Source organism: Cygnus olor, chromosome 1 (genome assembly GCF_009769625.2).
Source record: "Cygnus olor isolate bCygOlo1 chromosome 1, bCygOlo1.pri.v2, whole genome shotgun sequence".
In the NCBI taxonomy this organism is placed as follows: Eukaryota; Metazoa; Chordata; class Aves; order Anseriformes; family Anatidae; genus Cygnus; species Cygnus olor.
Window position 1 is genome coordinate 184,388,868 of NC_049169.1, and position 26,244 is coordinate 184,415,111.

The 26,244-nt window shown below is 34.3% G+C and overlaps 1 protein-coding gene across 11 annotated transcripts in view; it reads right to left on the minus strand.

The window, feature by feature from the left end:
- Window positions 1–26,244, minus strand: part of NBEA (neurobeachin) — a 514,211-nt gene that overhangs the window by 55,719 nt on the left and 432,248 nt on the right. For all 11 annotated transcript variants that reach the window (XM_040543716.1, XM_040543666.1, XM_040543691.1 and 8 more), the window contains 3 exons: window positions 21,593–21,733; window positions 13,172–13,291; window positions 3,055–3,207 (listed from right to left, as the gene is read on the minus strand). In XM_040543716.1, the coding sequence (XP_040399650.1) occupies window positions 3,055–3,207; window positions 13,172–13,291; window positions 21,593–21,733 (414 nt within the window). The remainder of the gene's footprint in view (window positions 1–3,054; window positions 3,208–13,171; window positions 13,292–21,592; window positions 21,734–26,244) is intronic.

The following is a 26,244-nucleotide window of genomic DNA, read 5'->3' on the forward strand; positions in this document are numbered from 1 at the left end:
ACTGAATAATACATCTGCTGACCAGCTCAAAACAAGGACTCTGATGTTACGTAGGGAATGTCAAACTTTCCAATTTTTTTATAATTGTTCCCTACTTTGACCTGTCTGTTTTTAGTGACCAAAATGAAAGTATACAGTCTGTTTGCCCTATGCACTAAAACCCTGTGAGGACTTTTTTTTTTTTTTTTTTTTCTGAAAAATTATTACATGTTTTATCTTTCAAAATGTAATTGTGACTTCTTTCTACACATATTTTCTGCATTTTTCATGAAGGGGATTATCCTACTTTATCTACTTGCTACTTTGTAATAAGCTTTACAAAGAACTATGCATATACAGGGCTATTTTAACATCCTGAAGTTATTCACATTGTTTCTATCCTCTGAACTGCTTCCAAATGCAAATACTTCTTTTGTCATCTAGTCACCCAGAAGTGAATCCAATATTCCAGGTGCAGTCTCAGAAGGCCCATAGGCAGGTACAACTCTATACATCCGCTGTGATGCAACAATTCTCCGTAGATGGCATCCAAATACATTGGATCCTACCTGGTGTTGTATAGAATTACAGTGATATCTAATCTAATTGATGTTCATTAACACCCTTCCCTTGCTGCTGCTCTCTTTTGGTACTATTTTTGTTTCCAAACTTCTGCTTCCTATTGAATATCTTTAATTCTTTCCTCCCAAGGTGATTTCCCATGTATTTTCTGCATCTAATTCAAATAAATCTATGCCTCTTTCTCCTGTTTTCTAAGCAATTTCCAACTTTATTGTCATTTGTAAACTTCATCAAGCTGCTCACTTCAAGACAGTATGTATCTGTGTAGAACTGAACTTCAACTATTGATCACGCTCTTGCTAAAAGTAGATGCTGGGATGAAGAAAGGCCACACAGACGATGCCTCCAGGTGAAACTGTGTAATAATGGCATGATACTCACATCTGTGGGGACAGGGGGGGAAGTGTGTGATACATAAATGAGATCATTTCTGATTTTAGAAATTGGAAAATTTCTCTATTAGTTGAAGCCTGTAATTCAAATGCTACAATCTTAACACCAGCTCATCCGACTCATGGCAGTTTTATCGTACTTACACACATATGGAATCAGTCATTAGTGCTATTACAGCTTAATACTTAAGAAGTATTTCCAGCTTTTAACTACCAGCCCTTATTGAAGTTATAGTCATGAAGGGGCATAAATGCTGTACTTTAAATTCACATAAGCATCTGTTTTCTTCAACAGCCATAAATATCCCAGAACAAAAGTTTTGTATAGAGAACTCCTAAGCTATTTTCTAAAAAGGAGAAATTGCACAACAGAAATCAAACATACTAAAGCTAAAGATTTTCTTCAAGTGATCTCTTATCACATAGCATCTTTTATCCTTCCATCTTTGTGGAAAGATGGAGAAGCACAATCTAGGATATAAAAAGGAACATTCTTTATAAAATTTCCCCAAAGGAATTAATCAATATGCATCTCTCATTTTATTTCCCCAAAGATGGCAGTTTGTTTATCCTCTGCCACTAAGGTATCAAGCTTCTGTTCTTACAGATGTCAAAACTAAACCTCTGGTCAACTTCAGTGTAATTACTCCTGCGTCCAGCTCAGGTTTCAGCACAACCACAACCCAGAAAAAGGGCTCTGTGAAGTGACATGGGCACCCTGGAGATGCTCACCTGTAACTGCGTGTACCACGCTTGAGAATGGAAATAAAGGGTAGTGATCCTTTTAGTCCACACCTTTTTTTTTCCTTTTTTTTTTTTTTCCTGGTAAAACTGCACTTGAATTTATTGCCACCAGCTGTGACAATTACTTGCTTTTGAAAACATGTTACAAAATATGCATCTATAAGAGAAAGCAGCCAAGAAAAAGAAGGAAAATGTTGTTCAGCTTCTTCCTGCCAACGATGGACTACTCCCTGGAACACATTTCTCATGCTTTGTTTAGTGCTTTTCATAAGCCTCAAGTGACGAGGCTGCCATCACTTCCTTAGGAGACTGCTGTACATATGTCAAATCATTTACTGTTCCAAACAGACACTTCTAAATCACACACATCTAGGAATAAGTTTGTTTTTATAATATTCCTCTATTCTTTTGAACTTCGTATGTCTATTTTTCCACCAACCCCTGAAGAACAATTTTCTTTAAATACACATTTCTTGAAATTAAATTGCCAAAGTGATCATAAGAAAAACAACATTGCTAGACATCCAGTATTACCACAAAAGCACTGTAGGGAATAATGCACAAGCTGAATGGCTCTGCAACTGTATGGAAACCCATAGCTTCAAAGACTGTTAAAGTAACATAGATAAGACACATTTTAAGGAAGATCCATTTCAAAAATACAATCATAAATTGAACTATTACTGGCCTAGACATTAGAATATACCTTGTTTTTCCTAAAAATGACTATAAGCATACTTACATATTAATTCTATCATTAATGGAAATCATTATCTGTAAAGTAAAGGCAAAAAAAACAAAACCAAAACCAACCAACCAAACAAAACACACACACACACACACGAAACCCAACTACCAATACAGATAAATGTTTTTTCATGCTAAAATTCTGCAGACTTCATAATGATTTACATCAGAGCATTTCTTTTGCAAAATTTTTTCAGAGACTGCAGTCGTTGGCTAATGTTTGTATCTCTACACTTCCAGTTCATCTCTGATGAATGGGAAGTACATAGCTTCCAATGAGTAAGAAACATAATATTTCTTGCAATACATCATCATTTATAACAACTTTTTATTTTTTTCATGTAGAAGGCAGTGGAGAGAAACAGAGTTAATTTTTTCATGCTGTCCCGCAGCGTCCAACTCACACCCACCTGATGCCTTCTCATGAGAGAGTAAAAACACAATTTTATTGTAAGATAAAGGGTTCCATCAAGTAAGACAGAATGCAAATTTTCTTTCACTTTCTATTTTATTTATTTACACCTAGTTCTAAAGATATGAAAAAGCAGCAGCAGGTTAGCTTGTTAAAACAGAGAAGTCCTAACTCAGGCTAAATTAAAGTGCTGCTTACCATCCTGTTGATGCGTACAAAGTCTTCAGGCTTCTTGGCCCAAGGGGGAAGCTCAACATCATTTACAACAACTTCATCTTCTCTGATTCCTAGATTATAGCCATTGCTGTTGACGAACATCTCTGGTAAGTAGTAAAACTCTGGAATTAACTCCTAGGAAGGAGAAAACACAAAATGAGACCTTACATTTATAGAGAGATGCTAAATGGTGCTGCTGGAATCAGGTTCTGTTGTAGTACCCATGAAAGCACTCCTATTTTGCATATGTTTCTGTGCATATATTTAAGAATTTTTACGATCTGTTTTCTTGTACTTCAGAAATTTTTCATAAAGCAATATTCTTTGTTTTCCCATATCTATTGTCATAAAAAGCAAAAGTTTGGAAAAGCAAAGCAAATCAATGAAGGAGACCTCTTCAGAATAATGCATACAAGAAAATGTATGGTGATCCTATACAGTACTATAAATGAATGGGATGTTTTAATCAGCATTTAACTATACTATTTAAAAAGGGGGAAAAAGTTGCTGATAAAACACTGTATTGATTTTATTTATATACTTTAATGCATAAGAAGAGGTGGCAATTTGATTACGTATATAAGGGAGTAAATTCTGGGTACATGAACATTTCTACTGTAATAAAGATTCAAAAATACATGGAGAGAAAAATATCACTACAGTGGATGTTCTTAAAGCGTAAATGTATGATATTTAAACTGTCAAAATTCAATGACTGAGTAGCTTAAATAATCTGCGGTGTATTAATATACTAGTTAAGGTAAGTTAGAGTGAGAAGTTTTTCCCAATTTCCAGATAGCTAAATAGAAATGCATTTTGACATAATAAATATCTCCGTATGTTGCTGTCTATTATTTTAGCAGAAAGTATTGAACTGAAAAAAAATGCAAAAGAAAAAAGCTTTGAACTCCACTATCTCTTTTCTAATATCCAGGCATGGATTAAATTCTCTAAATTCCATTGTTAAAAGCACTATAGTATTCAGTTGTGTAACATGATCAAAACTGATGACACAGCACCAGAAACCTGAACCTCTTTGTGGTCCTTTCAAGGCTGCAGACATGCAGAGCGTAAAAAAAAATCACTGCAGACACTAACTTATCTAATTAAATCTGATCTGCAACTCCATAGAGAATAGAACAGTTGAAGCATAGATGGTCCTTTCAAGTTTACTCATTAAAAACATATATTTATATGAATATTTATGTTCAATTTAAGTATTTTGGGGGAGGCAATTCACTTGTCTTCTTCACATCATTTTAATACACTACAAACAATCTGAATTCAGATGAGACTAAAATGCATTGCCAATCAATATCTAACCAGTAGCCAAATGCGACAAGTTTGAGTTTGAATAGCTCATTACAAAATGCAATTTCAAAAAGCCAAAAATGTTTAAAAATATTTGATGTGGTAAATACTAAAAGAGCAACCAGAGCCAAGCAAAACAGAAAACAATCCTGAATATCCTGTAAGGTTAAAAGAAAACAGATTATTTTACTGTCAATCTTAAATTTGATTGTATACCTCTAATGGTTTTCAGGGTTCTAAAAGCAAACTTTTCCCCTAAGCATGATTCACTAACTCTCAGGTTCCCTGAGCTCAAAGAAGAAGGAACAGTCCTCAAAGTTGGAGAACACTAGACACAAATCTTTCTAGTGCTTTCTACTACTAATTTTGGACTAAGAGCTGGCCACAGAGCAACATGTGCTACAAATCACTAAATGACAGCCTCAAAGACAGGTCAAATTCCAGAGGACCTAAGAATGCTGAAATATTACCTATTCAAAGCTATATTCAAATTAATATTCAAATGAAACAGAATTTAGTGGTGAAAAAAAGTATAACTTTAAAATAAAGTGCATTTCTATTTTGGATAGAAGGCTTGAAACACCACTGTTTTTTAACTTTTTATTCTTTTAATACAATATGGTGATGTGCTAACCCGTAATCTCAGACAGCAAGCATCTTCATGATTCCTTCAAAGATACGTAAACTCAACTTTTCTTTTTCAGTTTTACACATCCTAGGATCTAACTGAATTTTTACATCTAACGTGCACAAAAGATTTAGGCAGAGTTACCCAGAGACACATCTAGTGTTTAATTGAATTCTCCTAACCTTCTGACTTCAGTGGTATCTTGAAACAAAGAGATCAAAGTCACTGAATATTTTTTATGGTATTTCCATTTAGAAATTTTATCTTTGTTGCTATTTGCTTTCAGTGTAATTTAATGTTCCCTTGTCTGGTATAGCAGCAAACATAAATAGAAATAGAATAAATAGAAAGCATGTGATTAACTTTCTTCATAAGATTTATTGCATTGTATATGTTTAGCCTGACCTGTCTTATTCCTGTATTCTGGAAACTAACCAATGCCAGACTTCTAAATCCTCCTGAAATAGCACTCTCTAGAACCCTAATCACTTCAGTTACACATCTGCTTTTTTTTTTTTTTTTATCAGAGTAACTAATCTAAATATAGCATTGCAAAAAATTTAAATAAAGCCACTGTTATAGTCTCAGCAGTCTCTTCAATGTTATTTCTAGTGCAGCCTACAATTATGTTTGCTTACTTGAATACTACTTAGCATAAATTGAACCTTTACTGCAGATGCAAACAATGTCGCATGTGACCTTTCCCAGTTACATATTTCCCATATTTTGCATTAACCACTCAGTTTTCTTTGATATCGTCTGGAATGTCTCTTAAATTTTGTTGTCTTCACTATCGACTATACTACGTAACCACACCACTTAAAAATAGTTCAGTTAAATCCATCCTTTTCTCATTTCCAGATAATGAATGAACATATACTATAAAAAGGGCCCACTGAAAATAAAAAAAAAAAAAAGTGGCATCCCATAACCTGACAATCTTTGCAAAATATCTTCAAAATGTGTCTTCAGCTACTTGGAAGCACAGAAAATACAGCTAACCTAGAGAAGTGTGATATAAAGATCATTTGCTTTCATTCATCTATTCTGTGTGTATTTTCACTTTATTAATTTCAAATATGAAAAAAAAAAAAATTATCTTCTACCTGCTGCTGACAGCAAGGGCTGAGTGAGGATGGAAAGGCAAATACTCCCTTTCCCAGAGCCCCTGAGCATGCTTAGCCGGGGGAGCACAGACTGGGGAAAGCAGAAAGAGGAAGGGTGAGCAATGACAGAGCTGGGAGGCTGCTGGGAAAGGCAGGGAGCAGACAGGAGGGAACCTCTGTGGAGACAGAAAGATGACAACCAGGGCCCAGGGAGAACTGTGTTAACCAAGAAGCCACTGAAAGCTGGAAGAATGAAGGAAAAGATAACACTAGCAAAGGCTAGGCTTATTTTCAAAACTTATTTACATTTTTCTCAGCCAGAGTCTGAGTTTTCTTTGGTTCACAAGTGGGGTTGTTTCAGTTCATATTTTAATAAAACACATGGGTAGATACAGACAACCCTTTGGAGTAGTAAATTATTATTATAATTATAAATATATTATATTTAATATAATATTAATTATATACTTATTATATTAATTATATATTTATATAAGTATATACTTATTTTACTACCTTTGGAGTAGTAAAAGGTCAGCGTAAACCCAGGCCTGTGCAAAGGCATGTTTGTTTGAAGCTACCGTGATTTTGAGAAAGTTGTTCTTTTCTGTAAAGTTTCTACATCAAGCTACAAATTTTCATGAAAGACAAATCTCAAACGACTGTCTTCCTAAACTGCAAACATTGAGTCAGCCAGTGTAAAATAAAATATGAAGGAAAACATCAAGAATAACATGCAAAAAAACTTCCTCAGAAGTTACATCAGTTTGTGGCCATAAAATGAGGGAATGAACGGAACTAAGACACAGGACCAATATCGGACAAAAAAAAAAAAATTAAAAACACTCATAGACCAGTTAAGCAACTTACATGCATGTTGTTATTGTGTACCATTCAGCTGATATATAATTTTGTATTAACTGATACAGTTCAGTATTTTTATTATTATTATTATTATTTGATTGTCAAAACGTATCAAAGGATCTAAATAAATCTTTCAGACTACATGACCTGTCATGGGTAATTTCTTAGCACAATAAATATCTAGAGTTCAAAGAGTTAATAAAAATAGGGATTCTAGTGATCTAAATCCATTTGCAGTAATTTCTGTCTAGTTGTCCTTGACATTTCACAAGCTGGTAACCTCCTCTGCTCCCCTTTCATTCACACTTGTAATAAGACAGGTTAGCTTTCTATCATTTAATAGTCACCACCTTTCAAACTGCCTGAGATGCTTGGCTCTTCTCAGATGAAGAACGATGCAGTAAAGCTACCGAGGGGTGTAAAAAAAGGTAAAATGAATATTATAACAGACATTTCTTGTCTGTAAATGTGATCTCTAGTTTATTTTAATAGCTATACTAAAACCCCAAGGTATAGTTAACAGTATTATATGCCTTGTGTCTTCATATAAGAAAACATACCCAAATGCATGTTCTAATTTACAAGCTTGTGACAAATCCAAGCTGCTGAGAAATTAAACTTTAAAAATATGTCATGGAGTGATAGAGGACCACTATTAACACTATCATAATTGTATACCACTTGAATCACATCTGACGTTTCTGTTTAATATGTTTTGCTAAGGGTATACCATTTTATGGCCTCCCAATGAAATCAAATCCAACACAGACGTTTTCACTTTTCTAATATAATTCACTTCAAGGTTTTAAAGCTGCCATTTCTTTTTCTTTCTTTCTTTTCCTCCCAAAAGGTTGATCCCCTGGCATCCACTAATTCCACAAGAGCCCAGTACTAGGTCAATGAGTCAGTCATGAGTACCTCCATTAACTGCATTAATTTACACTAAGGCACCTTAATGACATTTTGTCAGAGCTACCTTCTAAACACGCTATTCAAAAAGTAATATAACAAGTTTGAGAGGCATTATGAAAGATTAGTGCCTGAACTGGGGGTTCTGTGGAAGTCAGTGTTACCAAAAACTGGAGAGGTGGGGGGTTGGAAAGGAAAAAATGTGAAAGCTGACTGGCCAAGTTATGGTCATTTCCGGGTGACTTGTTTCCTCAAAGGTCACTCCACTAACATTCATTCCTCATCCAGCTTGTGCTGATTAACTGGAGAGAAGGTCGATGTTGATAAAGGGAGACACAATAAAATAAACCGTTATCCAGGCTCTCCCCTGGGTGTTACCACTGTCACGTAGCACACACTGTATTAATTCTGTTCACTATAGGTGAACAGGTCTCTTTGAAAATGAACCAAACCAGCCCAAATGTAGCTAACAAAATTGCCTAAGTAGATCTTAAATCATCCACTGATCAATAACATATCACATGCTACATTTGTCAAAGGTGGCATACCTTTTGTCACAATTCAAGATGTATCAATAAGTGCAAATTATAGGTTGTTTTTAGACTGATCAAACTACTGCCACAGCCCTGCTTTCCTTATCTCAATGTGAAACAATTGTGTTCCACAGGAGACTCCACATATGCAAAGAGAGAGAAAGAAGGAGGGAGGAGGGAAAGAGAGAGAGAATATGAGAGGACACACTCACTCGTGGAAAAAGGGGACTGACCCACAGAACTGCAGCTTCCCAAACAGATATACATTCATTTGCAAATGTCAAGTATTTATTTTTTAAATTTTAATGCAGCATTCTTTAAGTGTGCTTTGGAAGTTTTCTTTAAAACATCCTCATTTTGCAGAAGAACACTGCTGTGGGAAGTGTCTGCAATGCTTAAAACCTCAATTTACTAGTTAAAACTGACCCACTTTGTAAGTGACTTCAGCACTTCTTAGTCCTCTTTCTTACATAATAACCCATGCGGAAAAAAAATAAATAAAAAAATACAGATTTCACTTTTCTTAAAAAAATAATTTAAAATCAATTTTAATAGATATGCTAATAAAGAATTAAGGCTACTCATTTAATATGGCACTTGAAAGTAAAAACAGAGGCCATCTTACAATATATGGCTTTGAAAAATGTCAGATTAATTCATTACACACACTGTTTTAAATTATTTCATAACCTGTGCCACAGTAATTAACGAGATTAGCGAGATCAGAGATTAAATGTGCTTAAAGCAGCTCAGATGAATTTAAAATATACGACAAGGAATACATGAATAATGAACATTTGATGTTCTTAACACTTTTGAAAGTTTGCTACTTTGATGCACTGTCCATATTCCACACACCTCATGTATTCTGTAAAGTCTAACAAAATCTCTAGGGTGGGAAAACCATTTCCAGCATGTATATCACATGGGATCCACCTCCTGTGCCACTGCCAAAGATCTACACGTACAGTTTTGTGTGCAGCCAGTAAGAAGCTACACAAATATGAGGAACACTTGGACAGAGAGCATGCTTTAAGATTTTATACTCACATGTAAGCTCTACACATCTTTTCTTTAGCACAGCATTGACTTACAGGACCACTATATAAATATTAGATGCTATCAGACAGCTGAACATAAATGTTTGGTTGCTTCACGCTCACAGAGCTGAAGTTCTTTAATTGTGCAAGACAGAGGTTGCTCTGCTTAGAAGAGAGGGAAAATGGGTAGGAATTTTGAGGGGGTTTCTTGGTGGCTCCTCAAACCTTTTCCTATGTCTGAAAACTTGATTAAAATGCATAAGAAGCCTGCCAGGCATTCCAAGTAGGAGCACAACTGATCTGAAAAAAATGGGGTATTTGTAATATTAATAATAGTTCAGTTTCCTGTCCTTTTTCAGAATGAACTCTGAGGCCTCAGGGAAAAGTTGGCCCTGATGTCATGGCATTGAGAAACGCATTTCATTAAGATCTTAAGCAACAAACAACAGCAACAATTAGCTGCTATACTCATTCTTGATTTATCGTTAAGAAACACAGACTCTACAAATGGAAAGGGCCTAAAGGGTCAACTAATGCATCCTCTTGCCAATTCATGATTGTCCCTAATGTTTTTCCACTGTTTTACCAGTCTACACTTCTAAGAATCTTGAGAAATAAGGATTTTATCACTTCGCTTTGTGAGGATATTCAAATTTAGAGAATACTCTCTTCCTCTTTAACTTTTCATGCTCTGTTGGTAAAGTAAGCATTTTTCGGTTTTCCTTTAAGGTTTGCCTCTTTGTTCCCTGGCAAACAATTTTCTCCCTTTCATACAGTTGCATGTTTCATAGCATTTATGTTACCATGTCTTCACTCTTAGACATTAATTATCCCACACATACAGGCTTTTTTTCCTGTATCCAACTCCTTAAATATATTTATACTGCTCTTATGGCTCCCTCCAGTTTCGGTATACACTTTCACTAGCTGTTCTTCAGCAGAGAAAGAACTCAGGATTTGCTTTATACAGCATGAATACATATTAAAAATCAAACGAGGAAAAAAGAAAAACTTGTGTTCTCCAAGAACATGAGAGCTATGAAACAAATGAAAGACTAAGCAAACTCCTTCAGCTGGAATTTAGATGCCATGATATATTTCAGCTGCTATAATGCTAAGCATGTAGCTTTGGTCTCCTTGTAAGCTTTCTGATGTCCTGCTGATCTTCAAGTTTCCTTCTTAAAACTGAACACAAAACAGAAACACATTTACATATACCACTTAGGCTACTGAAGTGTACTGAAGACTTATTCCAGTAGTGAATTTGTATCAATACATAATAAATTAATTTGATGATGTGATGTATTGAATGCTGTTATTAAATACACCTACAAATCTCTTTTCCTTTCTACCTCTATTTATTTATTTATTTATTTATTTTATTTAGACAGCTTATGAACTTTTTCTATTTGCTTTAGCAGCCCTTAAATGATTTAGCTTATTTTCAAATCTGCTTTTGTCTATTTTTATCTTAAGCTAAACCAACTCATAATAAATCAACTCAAGGTTAATTTCTAAACTCAACTGCCCTGTATCTTCATTAATTAACAAAACCATATTTTAAACAGCATCTTTAGTCCCTAAAGTATCCCTGAACAGACAGGTCAGGGATTATCTGGAGAAAACATTTATTGGCTAACATACCTCATCTGTGCCTCCCATATTAGATTTTCTGTAATGACTTAGTTCCAAGTAGTATTTCTTTTTCTAATGGCATAACAGAAATGTATATATATAACTAAATCTGACTCTGGGGCTCAACAGCAGAATCCCAAATGTATGCTAGAATAAATTATTTTACAATCTTGCCCCCGATGAGACTCTGACCCTTAACTGTTAATATTTTATCCAAGCTTTCCACAGCTCCACTCTTTATATTTAATGACATCAAAGTACATAGCTATACCATATCTTCATTTTTTTGCCTTCCTTTTCTGAAGGCAAGTACCTGTTTTTGAGTACTTTTAAATAATTGTTCTATCTGAATAACATTTTTTTTTAAATAAAGATACATTTTTTTAACTGCAACAAAATTCCTCCATAATTCCTGCATCCTTGCAATATCTGGCAGCAGTAGTTTAAATTACCCCACTTGGTTCACAAGGCTCCTAGTCTTTCCATAAAAACATTTCAGTTCCTCGTTTTACTGATAACTCATTTGGTTGCTAGTTTAGGAACAATCATTTCACTAATTACACACCCTACTTGAATATAATCTCTCCGTCTGTCCACAGATATTTCTTTATCTTTTGCTATGCCTTCATGTATTTAACTGCCCTCCTCCTGTGTACTAAAACCAGGAAAGAAGATTACTGTCACTTCCAACTGTCTTCCGTTATTCCTCAGTTTAAGGCTCTTATCTGTTATTTCAACCCCACTACTAGGAGGCCATTCCAGTGGAGTACTAGGAAAACCAGATTTTAGTGTAAATGAAAAATAAGAATGTCATCAATGTGAATTCAAAGAAATTGCTGCATGTCAAATAAGTAGATAGTAATTTGAACTCCTTCCAACAAGTTTTGAAAATATTTTCTTTTTTTTTATTATTCATTCTTTTTTTTTTTTAATTTATTTGTCAAAAAGGTACCAGTAATAATACTTAAAACATTATTGACTTCAAGAGGAGCATAAATAAGTATGAAATGGGTTTTAAGAGAGCTTGGTTAATTTCTTTTCTTTAAAAAGCGTTTTCTCCCATATATTAAGACAACAATATAATTTACAATTCATTGTTCTAACTAGAACCTGAACAAGAATAACATGGTTTGTCCACATACACTTCTGAGACTGCTAAAATATTTATGCAAACAGGTCTGGAATAAAACTAAATCAACAAACTTACTTCTTCTTTTGTCAAGTTAAATAAAAAATATAATGGTAATGCGACCCTGACTTTCATTATGCACTTCCTAGTATGAGTGGCAGTACTGAAATAGAAGAGATATATATTACCTTAAAAATAAAGTTAGAGAAAGCAATTATGGGTATACTGCAGTTTTTGCCTACCTTATTACGAGAAAATGAGAATCAAAAATGGACAACAACATTCAAAATATTATAAGATTTCGGTTTCTTTCTGATCAGGTTCCATGTACACGAAACAATAGCCTTCTGTATTTAACAATAGGTAAGGAATAACAACAGTAAATCACCCTGCTCTCCGGCTGTTTCTGTATATCATGTAGAAGTTGTTTTAATCTAATGTGTATTGTTGCATAATACCCCCCAGGCACAGTCAAGTAAAAGCTAAAGCTGTACAGAAAAGCCAACATTTTAAATGGGTCTTGTCATTAATGCTTTATTAATTGCCCCAGGCAATGCAAACCCAGAGCTAGGCAAGCTATAACAATATGACACTTTAAGGTCAATCCAATTCTGCTGTGTTTTATGGAGTGGGCCAAATATCGAGTTAACAGCAGGAAAGAACCAATTTATTGGGCTTTTTCTCCATCTCCTGATTATGTGATCTAAATTAGATCAGTTTCAGTTGTTTTTCTGTAAAAAACAAAACACCTTTTGTCCACTCAACTTCAAAAATCTTTGATTGTTTCTATTAGAACAATAATCTTTGGTAACATCTACTTTTTATTTAAACTAAATCTAGTGTACTGAATATAAAGATATGACATATAAAATATTCTTTGTCTCTACAAGAAACAAAATACCATAAATGAAAGTACATATTAGTCCATTTAGTGTATATGTTACCTTCACATCTGAGGTATCTCTTTGGCTGTTTCTCCAAGACCTGGCTACTGAAGAGAAGGTTCGATCTGGGTGGTCAAATTTGCCATCATTTGCATTTAGAAAGAATGTTGTAAAGGGCTCCTGTAGTCAATGAAATGAAGACAGATTAAGAAAACAGCAGAAGGAATCATGAGGCAGGTTTCTAATGAAATCCAAATGACTTTTTCAGATCAAAATAATTCGTAAAGGAAGAATTAAAGAAAAATATGGCACTTCGTATTTATATCTATACATGATTATCTGTACTAAATATCTTAGTACATTTATTGGTGCTAACACGTTTTGCACGCATAGATCCTGAGCTCTAGCAGGAAAGGTTATTTTATATATTCACTCTGCCATAAATTTAATTATCCATCAGTGGCAGACCTATGTATTTAAGTTCTAGTTCATGATGGTTGCCTACTTCACCGCAACCATCGTAAACACTCTCTGTGTTATTTATATTACCATGTTTTGTTTACCCTTTGTAAGACAGTATGTCAAAATAAAATCTTAAAAAAAACCCTGCTTGGATTTTCCTTTTATTTTCATTTAATTTAAAAGACCTCAGAAAGTTCCATTTTTCCTCCTGGTGGGCAGAATGGCTGTACTTAACATTTTGAGGCAGGCTACAGTTACAACTTTATCATTATTTAAGGGCAGCCAAATGTCAGCTATGATGTTTTCCCTGCTCAAAACATTCTTCATCTATATGCCAGGTTTTAAGAAAAGTATACAGAGTATACAGTGCCTACAGAGGCACTCAGAGCCCAACTATTTAGAATTTTTATTTTTGCTAATTCTGTCTGAAACCACACTCCCAACACTTACTAATGGAAGCAGCTATTAAGTTTTGGGTAGGAAGAGCTCAAGTCTTTGACAGTCTGGAGAAGCCATTTTTATGTCACTGCTTTTCCCATAGGGAAAGGGTTTGACAGTGGACCAAATCCTTAATTTGACCTGATTACTGAGATTACTGCCAACTGGTTTTCCAGAACCACACCATTAGCTCTCTGATTCAATTAATATTTGGCAATATGTCCACATGGATGGAAACCATTTCTTCCTTTTCTCCAAAGTACTGTGGTGAGTGTTTGAAAAAGTTTTATTCCTTCCTTTAAATTCATGCCCAAATTTATTTCCACGTATGTCTGCTTATTTGGAAACTTCATTAATCCTCAAAGCAATTCCTAATCACCAGATCATAATTCATATTATAGTATTACACAGCTACTATTTGAATTTTATTCTATATATATGATATTTTGTTTCTGAAACTTCTGAACATAGCAGGGGACTCCTGAAGAATTTTTGAGGGAATTATGTCACATTATACACATTGTATTTAAATTATCCAGGATTATAGAGGACTAAAGGAGTTCAGTTTCAGTAGCATTTAACAACAGCTAAAAGACACATAAGGAAAGCGTGGATGCAAAGGTATTGAAAGAATCCCAAACGAGGAGGAAGATGGAAGACGAGGGAATTCTGATTTCCAGAGACCATTTTTTTCTCTAATTTTTCATCCTTATGTCTTCCCAATTACTCCTTTCTATCATATGCAACAGTCAACACGAACTACTTTCTTTCAAAGAGAAATATTCCAAATTTCTCTCTTTAAAGGAGAAGGAATTAGATGTCTCTGTTACTGTTATCACAGTATGTTGGTACGTTAGAAGTAGCTTAAGGCAATTGTTTATATTTGAACAAAGACTTTTTTTTCAAGGGCCAGTATCTTAACCTTCAGAGTACATGCAATCATTTTCATTATAACAATGCCAGACATTCTACTACTTTCTAATTGAATTCTGATTTTTTTCATATATTTTTTTTCTATTAAAACATTGGGAATTTATTTTTAAAAGATACTTTCAAAACAACAGTCATAAATCTAAGAAATTTATTTTTGATACTACATTAATTCCAATCAGAGAATGCCAATATGTGCTAATTAATTAATTAAAAATAAATAAATTAAATGAAAACATCACAATATCATTTATTGTTGGAGTACCCTAACGCGCATTGCACAACAACTTTGTTTGCATTTATTATTATTGAAATAGGGAGTGCGTAGCAAATGACAAAGAGGTTTATAAATTGAACAGAGTATTAGAATTTAACGGTAGCTCAACATGGAGAGGAGCATAAAAGTATCACAATGAACTGAAATACTGAAAGAAATAAATTGTTTTCTGTTATATGTATTTATATATGAACCGTTGGGGCCGCTCAAACTAAAGAAGAGAAGGCCCCGGTGTGACTTCATTGCGACCTTTCAGTACTTAAAGGGGACTTATAAAAAAGATGGAGAGCGACTCTTTGCTCAATCAGATAATGAAAGAACAAGGGGGAATGGTTTTAAACCTAAAGAGGAGAGATTTAGATTAGAGATTAGGAGGAAATTCTTCACTCAGAGGGTGGGTGGTGAGGCAGAGGAACAAGTTGCCCAGAGAGGTTGTGAATGCCCCATTCCTGGAGGTGTTCAAGACCAGGTTAGATGAGGCCCTGAGCAACCTATGTAGTGGGTGGCATCCCTACCTATGGCAGGGTGGTTGGAACTAGATGATCTTTAAGGTCGCTTCTAACCTGAGCCGTTCTCTGGTTCTATGATATTTTACAGTGCTTCCAACAGGGAACTCCATGTAAAATACAACTGAAAAAATATACACAGAGTTGGATAATATCTGAAGGATTATTCACCCTAAAATTCTATTATTATTATAATCTTAACATTATATCTACATTAAATTCTGTTAACAATATAATTATTTTCATTTTAACTACATTCACCTCCCTCCCCCCTGACAATCTCTGTGTATATTCGCAATAGCAGTCTTTGCAAATTATGCCATTTTTTCTAGCTTATTGATACAGAAAACTTTATAAGTCTTTTATCTGAGCGCAAACAATTCTGCCTCCTACCAGCCCCTGCCTACTACTCTTATTCTTTGTAAGATGTATAAGTTGTTGTGAATGCCATTGTGGTACTGTCTGTGGGTCACTGCTGAGTTTCTGAAATCAGAAGCAGCTATGGATTAAAAAAAGCAGAAACCAGAAAAAATGATGTAATTACAATAAATTATGTAAAAATATTAATCCAAAATTCCATGACAACATTATTTTAAGCATCTGAGACAAATATACAAAAGCAATAAAATTTATAATCAAGGATTAAACCTTTAATAGTTGAGCACTACAGGGTGCCCTATTATGCTATCCTACTATGACCTGTTGTGCCTATCTTTTTGGATGTTTAATCCTTAGCAGAAATTCAGAGCTTTTACTAGCTTTATCTCAGACCTCTCACATAATTTGAAGGTATTTTTTCTCTGGAAAGTCAAGTGCTTATATCATATAAATACAATTCATATCTCATTCAATAGACTCATTTAAGTAGTGTTATTCTATGATACTGATTACTGTCATTTCATGTAAAGGTTTTGTTGCTATGAAAACTAGAAAGCTGCACAATGTTTTCATTATAACCCCATCTCACTCATTCCTCATATTCTGAATAAAATTCATGCCTTCTTCACTGCCAATGAGAAGCGAAATTCGTGGGATACTTGATTACAATGAATACAAGCTTAAGCTGTGGGAACAAGTAATTTTTCCATTCAACAGCACTTCTCTCCCTCCATCTCCACTCTCACAACACATAGTCCCATTGGAATCATTTATGGTGGGAGGAGGGGAGGGGAGGGGAGTGGAGAGGAAGGGATGTGTCATTCTGAGACATCTTATGTTAAACAAAAATGTCTTTTCAGCCCTTTGTCAGAGTAGAAAAAGGTTATTTGGGGTTTTGTCAGAGTGATGTACACTTTTTATCTGATATATCTGTGACTGTCCTGCTCAGGCTTACAGAACAGATTCAGGTTTACTTCAATCTATTTACAAGAGGACCTAAAATCCTCCCCACCTTTGGTTAGGGCTTAATCATACATGACTCGCAATAAATCCAGGACTTCTTCTAACTTATACAGGTACTTAGTCATTCTAACAGAAACCAGAAACCAGCTGTCCTCTACAAACTTCTTGATCACCCCATTAGAGAATCATACTTTCTAATACCAACATTTCCAAAAAGATGTAACTAATTCATACAAACACAGTTTCTTCAACAGCAACCATCCAATTGCACCATAACTAGCCTATTTCACCTGAAAAAACTTGAAAACAATATCGATATTCAATTTCCATGTGATTCAAGACAGAATTCCTTTTTCTGTCTACTTTTCTGTTTTCTTCTGTCTGCTTTTCAGGTAGAAAGCCACAAGGGTATATGGCATTCTGATGTACAATTCTTTGTTTTAACTATTCTGCCTTCTTGCAACTTAAATACTCACTGATCCAGATGGAAAACAAATGAAAAAAAAAGAAAGACTCTCAAATCAGGTGGTAAGGTAACATAACCATGAATATGGTTATGAATAGTTAGATATAATCAGAAGCATATATGTAAGAAATATACATAGAAATAATAGAACTTCATTTGTACAAAATAGAATGGTGCCAACAGAACAGAGCATCCCTTTCCAGATTACCTTTTATTCTGTTTGCTGGAGAAAACCTGTGGATGACGTTGGCTCAGATTTCCCAATGAATAAGTAGAACCTTTTGGTTTATTTGACTGAGTTTCTTGGATTTATATCTAAACGTGTGATGTTCAAAAGAGTGTGATTTCAGTAACATCTCAAAGGATGGAAAAGCAATATTATATAAATTCCAATGTTCCGTGTTTGTTTTTATCACCTTTATTAACCTGACTGAACAATACAGTAGACTTTCACATTCAATATCTCTCTCTGTAAAGTAGGTATCTAGCTAATAATCTACTAATCAATTTAGGAAGAATGCTAATCACTCTTTAGAAACCGTTGATTTTAGATACAAACCTATTGTTTGGAGATCATTTGGGATTCATTTGTAATACTAGCATCAAATATTTCTAGGCAGTGGCTCAGTTTTTATGAAGCTAGCTAGCTAGAGGGTTGTTTCATGACTTTTCAAAATTCTGTAATGATGTAGTGTTCTTAAATGCACAAACCATTAGTTTAAATCAACATGTACAAGTTAGTGATAAATTATAATTTCTGTTCACATATGAATGTGTGCATGACTCATGTATGTGTGTTGGGGATGCTGTACAGAAGAAGAGTGCATGCATAGTCTTGCTTTGGGAGAATTTCAGGCTCAGCTGTAAAACCCTCAAGAGGGACTGTAACCAGTCTGGAAAGGCCCAGTGGGGCTGAGCCATTTACAGTCCTAAAACTGCCTTCATTTTTCTCTTGGAGCTGTTGCAGAAGAGAATGGAGCACATCTAGACTGGTACAAACGGGTCACAGAAAAAACAAACAGAAGCTTTACAGATGCAGTAGTATCTCATAGTATCTCATAACTACTTCAGTCAAGGATTACAGCCTATTCTATCAAATATAATGAAAAGTGGAAGAAGAACACATTAATAACAAATTGATTATGTTTGCTGTAATTATAAGTAGTCCCAACGTATTATATGCTGAGCCAATGTGATATTTTTGAAAATGTAATGAAATAGGTCAAGTCTAAAGATGAACTTTTTATGGACAATCTTAGTATACAAAATAATTCAATTCTCAGAGAAAATTATACTTGCAGTGAAAAACAGATTAATGACAAATGGCAGGCAGAGATTGATATCAGAATAATAACACAGGACAGAACTGAGGCTAAGGTATAAAGTGCCTTTTATAAAAGTAGCCTGGTATATTAGATAAAGGAAAGAAACAGAGGGACATATAAGACAGTAGGTCCCAGATTATCACAGAATCGATTCAGAAATATGATATGTTTTGAAGCAATGTTTTGAAAAGAACTGACAGGAACCAGATTGCATCTGTCAAAGCCAAAAAAGCAAGATTCAAATAATTTATTTTTAAAATTTTGTGGCAATTACAAAACTCTCTCTATATATACACTTCAGAGAGGCTGAAACTACCTTCCTTACTGCAACAACTATTTCTTCCAATATAAAGGTCTAAGCATATAGTTTCTCCCCCTTAGATCTCCATTACTCTATACTGTTTTGTTCTACTTCTATCTAGACTCATTCTCAGTGTATTTTTTTATATATAGCTTTTTTATTTGTTTGTTTTTCTTTCATTTTCTTTCTTTCTTTTTTCTTTCTTTCTTTCTTTCTTTCTTTCTTTCTTTCTTTCTTTCTTTCTTTCTTTCTTTCTTTCCTTTTATTCCTTGGGTGACTCAGTCTTCTCCCAACATTTTGCTTTCCACTCTTGTCTTTCACTCTCATTTTGTTGTCCCTTTCTGGCAAAAGCTCTCTTGTAACACATTTCTTCCCACAAAACTTCTCCAATCTCCTAAAATACTGAAAGTAATTTTCTGTTTGGATCTCTGCACCTCTCCTTGTCACCTTCCTTTTCCTGGACTAGATTATAATTTATTTAAAAAAATAAAAAATCTTATATGGTCATCTTCACTAACTCATAGCAGAACACGACTGAAAAATTTCATGAGCAAGAAATCCTTCTTAAACTTCCAGAAATCTGACTTAGCGTTATCTATCAACTTCACTTGCATAATCTTCTCCCTTAGGGTTTTTTTTTATCTTCTATTTTGTAGCCAAAAATCTCTCCATACGAATCATGATGATTTTATAATCTCCATATCTATGATCTTTCACTGTCTCCTTAGAGACTTATTTTCAAATCTTTATTTTGGTTTTCCACATGCAGTCCTCTCCAGTCTTCTCAAGCATTTCTTTTTTTCCTTTTTATGAGCTTTAAAGTTTTCCCACCCTTTCACTTCTGTTGTCTCCTCCCAGTAGGGATTGCTTTTCTTTGATGGTCACTTGTATTTAATTAAACCTCAAATATCTATCTAGATGTGCTCTTGTGTATCTTACGTATGCTCCTTAGATATTTTCACCTTCTTGGCACTATCCCACTTCCCTGGAAAGCACTATTTTTGCTTTTGTTTTCTGCTTTATGCTCTCACAATATACTGCTTGCTCCAACAAACATAATTTGTCAGATCTATATTGCGAGGTCATCAAGGCAGAGACCTTATTCTCTCACTCCTTTAGTGCAGGAAAGAAAGACAGTTAGAACACCTACAGTACTACATAAACAACAGCAGTAAAAATGACACAGCATTAGCCTAATACAGGAAGTGAATACTCCTTGGTGTGCTATATGTTCAGCCAGCAAGCAGACTTTTAGACCTAAGAATGTGCCGGTTAGCAAGAGGGGATCTTCTGTTGAATACCAGCCAAAATTAATAGATAAACATGCAAATAAAACCACTATTTTTAATACACTTTAAGGGAACAAAGAAGCATATGTGAACCATAAAATGTATTCACAGTACATGAATAATTTAGCAGTCTTTAAAAGGAGTATAGTGATCACCCTGTATAGAAGTGTAATCAACATTTCGTTTCCCACGGGTTTAAGAAGTATATCCTGAACTCACAGATGCATGAATTCTTCCCTTCCCTTCTTACCAGGACATGTCTAGGGAAGCTGAGATGAGTGATAATGCAGATCTCTAGCTTTGTGCAGCTGTTTTGGTTGGTCGTGTGTGAAACATGCTTACAATGCACCTTATATGACAGATTTTTATTGACAGAGTGGAGTTCAAGTTCAGTAATTACACAGTGACTCAATTCTTCTTGAATTCAGGTTTCTTTATGAAACCTTAAGTCTCTCATCAACACTCCCTTTTCTGTAATTCATTGTGTTAACACATCAAACAAATCCAGATTCATTCTATCTTTAACGTTTTTTCCCCCTTCTCTAGGACTAATTCTGAGAGCAGGATTTAAGCATGAGATTTCTAGAACTGAAATAGCAGTTTGAAATTGGAATCTATATTTTACAGTTCTGAAAATTTTAAGCTATTAATTCATTATGAGTTACAGTTCATTTGCATAAAATGTTACAGCATACTATTTTAATATAAAACTGTTACTATAATTTCCCTCTCAATCTGACACAATTTAATGTGATTTTTATGAAATGTTTTTCTTTAATCTTGTATATATCTGTCTCTAGCTGAAAATAATAAATGAATATACTAATAATATCAATTTTCCATATTGTCTAGAGACTTTTTAGATGGATTTAATTTTGGATGGATTCCTTCATCACATGGTTTACATGTCCTTATACCACCTCAATTAAATATATTTCAGACTGTTTAGGTAAGAAGGACTCCCTGATCACTACAAATGAGTATACATAGTATACACAGAGAATTTGTGAGATTTTTAAGTTAATGAAGAACACAGAGATTTTGATAGGAAGGTACTTTCATTAATAAAATCAAACTAGTGGTAATTGACAGAAGAGATGCTGTAGGTAAAGATGCTAATGAAAAGCAGGATCCAGAAACACTTACAATTCGAACAAGCCAAGCCAATGTAGAAGTAGATGTAGAATAGTGGGTGTTGTAATGGTAAGGCGGAGTCTGATCATCTTCCCATGTCTCATAACGTTCTGCATAGAAGACCGCTCTCTTTGGGTTCAAAGCACCAATAGGCTGCAAAGGGATGAGAGGTCAAACATATTATCAGCTGAAGGGCAGCATGTCTGGTATGTCATAGGTTAATTCTACATTAAGATTCACTAAATATGAAATTCTGCAACCAAACTCATTCCATGCTGTAGTAATCCTTTCAGATTGCTGTAATTTTAGAATTTTATTTCAAAGGCCTTTTGTACTAAAAGTCTTATGACTTTCCTTATTTTAATTGACAAATATAAGTGATCCACATCTGCAAACTTTCAAGACCTTCTTGAAGTATGAGTTGTTTCCCAATTAATTCAGTAACATTGTTCTGAAAATAAACTTCTAAAACTGCATTTAAAATGCATTGAGGCCAAACTAATATTTCTGTTGCTGTCATTCACCATAATCACACAGCTAATGAAAACTGACTTTTGCTCACACAGGATACTTTGTAATGCACAGTTCATGATGAAAAGATTTCACGCAGAACTGCTGATGGTGTCTGGTGATCCTAAGCAGAAATACTTAAAAACCATGCATAGCCCTGCAAGACTGGATCTACTTTCTGACTGAACAAAGCCAGGTTTTACTAAGAGAAACAAACAAGCTTTTTCTAAAAACAATACAATTTGGAAATTATTCACAAATTCTAAGACCATTCTAAGCATACTTAAGAGAAAATCTATATAAATAAGGAAAAATGAAAAGAAATAAAGTAAGACATTAATAGGAACTGTTGGTTTTGACATGTCTACTTAGGTGATTATGCTTTTCTATGATTTTTTAACCCACTTTATCTCATAATTTTTTTTGTAAAATCTGTTTGTTACTGTGTGATACAAAAGGCATTGGAATATGGAAAATAAAATATGAAGTAAACAAAATGTTGAAAGATATAAATGCAAAGTGACCTTAAAACTGCTTTGCCAGATGAGATAGTAGTAGTGTGTTTCTCTATTACTTATCTACAAAGAATCTTCAGATTTTAGTTTTTGTAGCAAAATCAACCAAACACAAAGAAGAGAATACATTTCCGCACCAAAGAACTTACTACAATTTTAAATGATTACTTGATTTGAATTTCTCAAAAATTCATAGTAAGATTTTTTTTTTTACTATAAATTCATATTATTAATGGAATTACAACTTGAAAATAAACATGCACTCAAGAGCTTTGACCCATTTCAAAATGCTGACAGGTATTCTTGCATTTCATTCCAGAGTACAATTTTTCTACTGAGTTGAAATCCAAGAAATTAAATACCAATATAAGGTTTAATCAGTGTGTTTCAATGCACTATGTATGTAACTGAACTCTTCTAAAGCTACACATATTTTATGGCTTCTGTGCTGCATTATTTTTTGAGATGACTGTTAAAAAGGCTGACATAGAACTTGTTTTCCAATTTTAGGTATTATAGCCTGTTTTTAAGTAGCAGTGTTTGATGAAGTGTTACATTTATAAACACTACGATTTCAGTATTTTTCACATGAAACACTCTGGATGCTTAATACTTTGCTGTGTTGTGGAGATGTTAATAGCTTTCTCATACGTGTAAAATGTATGAGTAATCCCTATGGATCAGTGTTATCTGATGTAGATTGCACGGCAAGACCTCACAAAACATTCTTGAAAGGGAAGTAGGAGCCATTCCCTAACACTTTCCAGGCTTGTTTCCCAACTACTGGAAAAAAAGAATAAAATAAATATTTGCATTTTTGTTAGTATCATTACACATCCTGTCACTTTCAGGAAACATGTAGGCATTATTACAGCACGTAAATTGCCAATACATAAAAATCATTGCTCAACTACTTTCTTGAAAGAGTAACTTAGCAAAAGACATTCTTTTCCTATTCCACTGACAAACTGTGCAGATACATCTGCACTTCACTAAATTATACCAGGGTTCTGGGTTGCTCTGTGGACTGGATGGGACCTGCCAGTACCACCCTCATCAAGACAGTCTGTATCCATGTTTCTTACAGAACAAATTCCAGTCCCTAGCTGAACATTTCCAAAGCTAAGGCAGTAATTCACACTATAGTGTGTTTACAGGAAATGTTCACCCCCTCTGAGAAGGATATACAAATTGGCAAATGAGTCAGTGAGATAGTACTTTCTAATGGAAAAACACCCTGAGAATATATCTTCCCTCCACTGTGAAGGTGCATCTTACCCCATGCTACAGTGAATTCTGAGGCTATGAGATACAGAGGCATGATCCATCATAATGTTATTGTACATATGTGCTTGAAAGCAGAGTAAAGAATGATATGGTGATTACAGCAAGATTGAAAGTCAAAAATCCAGGCATTTCAGTATATATTTGAAACCGATCAGATGCCTTTCATCAAATAAGTTATGTGGTTTTGTTCTTCACTGTAAAATGATTACAGTGGTGAGAATGGTTGTGAAACATAAATAATCCTCAATATCAATTACAATATGTTTTATTTTGTATATCAGCAAAATATTGTTTTTAATGGTGATTTAACCCATAGGTTTAAACAACATTATTAAATGTGCATATATAGATAGATGTATTCAATGGAAAAGGTACTTTCTCTCAAGAGCTTGACAATTATTTCCTAAAGTCACATAAAATAGTAACGTAAATACACCATCATATTTTCAAGATTCTTCAGAGAGAAGTGTTATTTCAATTTAGAAGATAAAAGATATGTCATAAGATTGTACATTACCATTTTTATGTAAAAGATGCCTGCAAAAGTAGCCAAAATAATCTACTTTCAGAAGACATATGTTCATTTTATTAAATGATAAACCTAAAAAGCTGTATTCTGAAGATTACCTTCATCCTCATCAAAATTCTTTTCAGAGTCAGAATCCATTTTTTCTTTCAATTACTTTAGGTTTCATTTGAAGGAAAATGATGAAACGCACAAAATATCTGCTATTTACATGAAACATCATGGGAGTCATCCCTCTTCTTGCACAGTGTGGAAATTTTCATGTGAAAACTTTTGGGGAGAATATTTTCTGGGAATTATCCTTCCCTGGCCCAGAGAGAAAAGGATGAATGAACAAAAGAATGAAAGAAAGAAAGAAGCAGGGAAGGTAGATCCTGTCTCCAGCTAGGAAGTCCCACCTTGACTTCTCTGGAGAGATACTGAATTGGATGAAGCAGTGATGTAGCCTGGGATTCAAGAGATACAGCTTCATTTCTGCCATTCCACAAATATTTCTAGTGTTCCTGGGTAAACTGCTTAGGTATGACTACGGCTTGCAATACAGAGGTGTGCTAGAAGTCCCCGAGCTCGCTCTAGAATGGTTGGCAAAGGTGACAAATCTCAGTAGTGTGGCTGTAGTACTGCCTAAGGAGCAGAGCTGGGAGTTGCACTATGCTCACACAACTTTCCAGCTTCTGGTTCAGAATTACACCAGTTCCCTTTGGCCTGCTGCAAATAAATACAGGAAACATCTGATCTTCCTCTTCTCCTTTTCTTGCAGGTGCAGAGATTTCCTCTATAAGGCACTTCACACATTAGCAGAATCAGCTTAATCTCTCCTGATGTATGAAATCATACACATTGAAAAAGCTAACTGAAAATGCTTAGGTCTCTTATTTTCTTTTGTTGTATAATTAAAAATCTTGCTGATTAACCTCAATTTGTGTGCACCAAATGAACAGTCATTTGCTGCAAGAGGAAAATTAAATAAATAAAATAGCAAGTATGGGGTAAATTCAAAGAAGCCTGCCACTAGTTTCCTTAGTGGTTTTTCTTTTTTCCCTAACATCCATGTAGCAAAATATTTTTGCCCAAAGCAACTGGTAACAGTTCATTCTTCAGCAAAGACTAATCCATTTTTACTCTGATAAGACGTGTGATGCTAGATTATAAATTCTACAATAAAGGTAGTCTCTCACATTTCCTTTTCATATGGATGAGACATTTCTGCTTTTACTCTTTCAAAGGGTGTAGGGAGTTTTGGTCACTTTTCCATAGCTGTATAGTGCCATTCTCAGCCCAGAAAGTCAACTAATACAGTTTTAACCTGATACTATAGTTATAAAATACAGATAAATTCTAGATATGGAACTATCCATGCATCTTCATGTAGTGGATGAAAATACTTTTATTTAAATTTCATTAAGATGCTCTTGCTGTGCAAACTAGTTAAAATCTCTTGCACAAAAATACAAAGGCAAAGGTGAATCTATGTGTTGTTTCTCAGTCCTGTACCTTAACCGTAACACTAGTATGGAAATTGAATTTGAGTCAAACAAATTGTTCTGACCCTTAAATAAAAAGTTCTTTCTATAAAATTTTATAAAAAGCTTTTTCCAAATACATCATTTGCTTTTTTATTTAAAACAAAACAAAGCAAAAGTGTTTACGGACTCTTACCAAATAATGTAACTTTTCATAACAAGCTTTCATAATATATTCTTTATTCCAATCATGCAAAACATCTCCCTCTATGACAACTTCTATTCAGCCACTTCATGTCTGGTGTACTAAAAGCTGCTGTTTGAGTTTATTTTATGCTTCTTTTTCCATTTAAAAATAAAGTA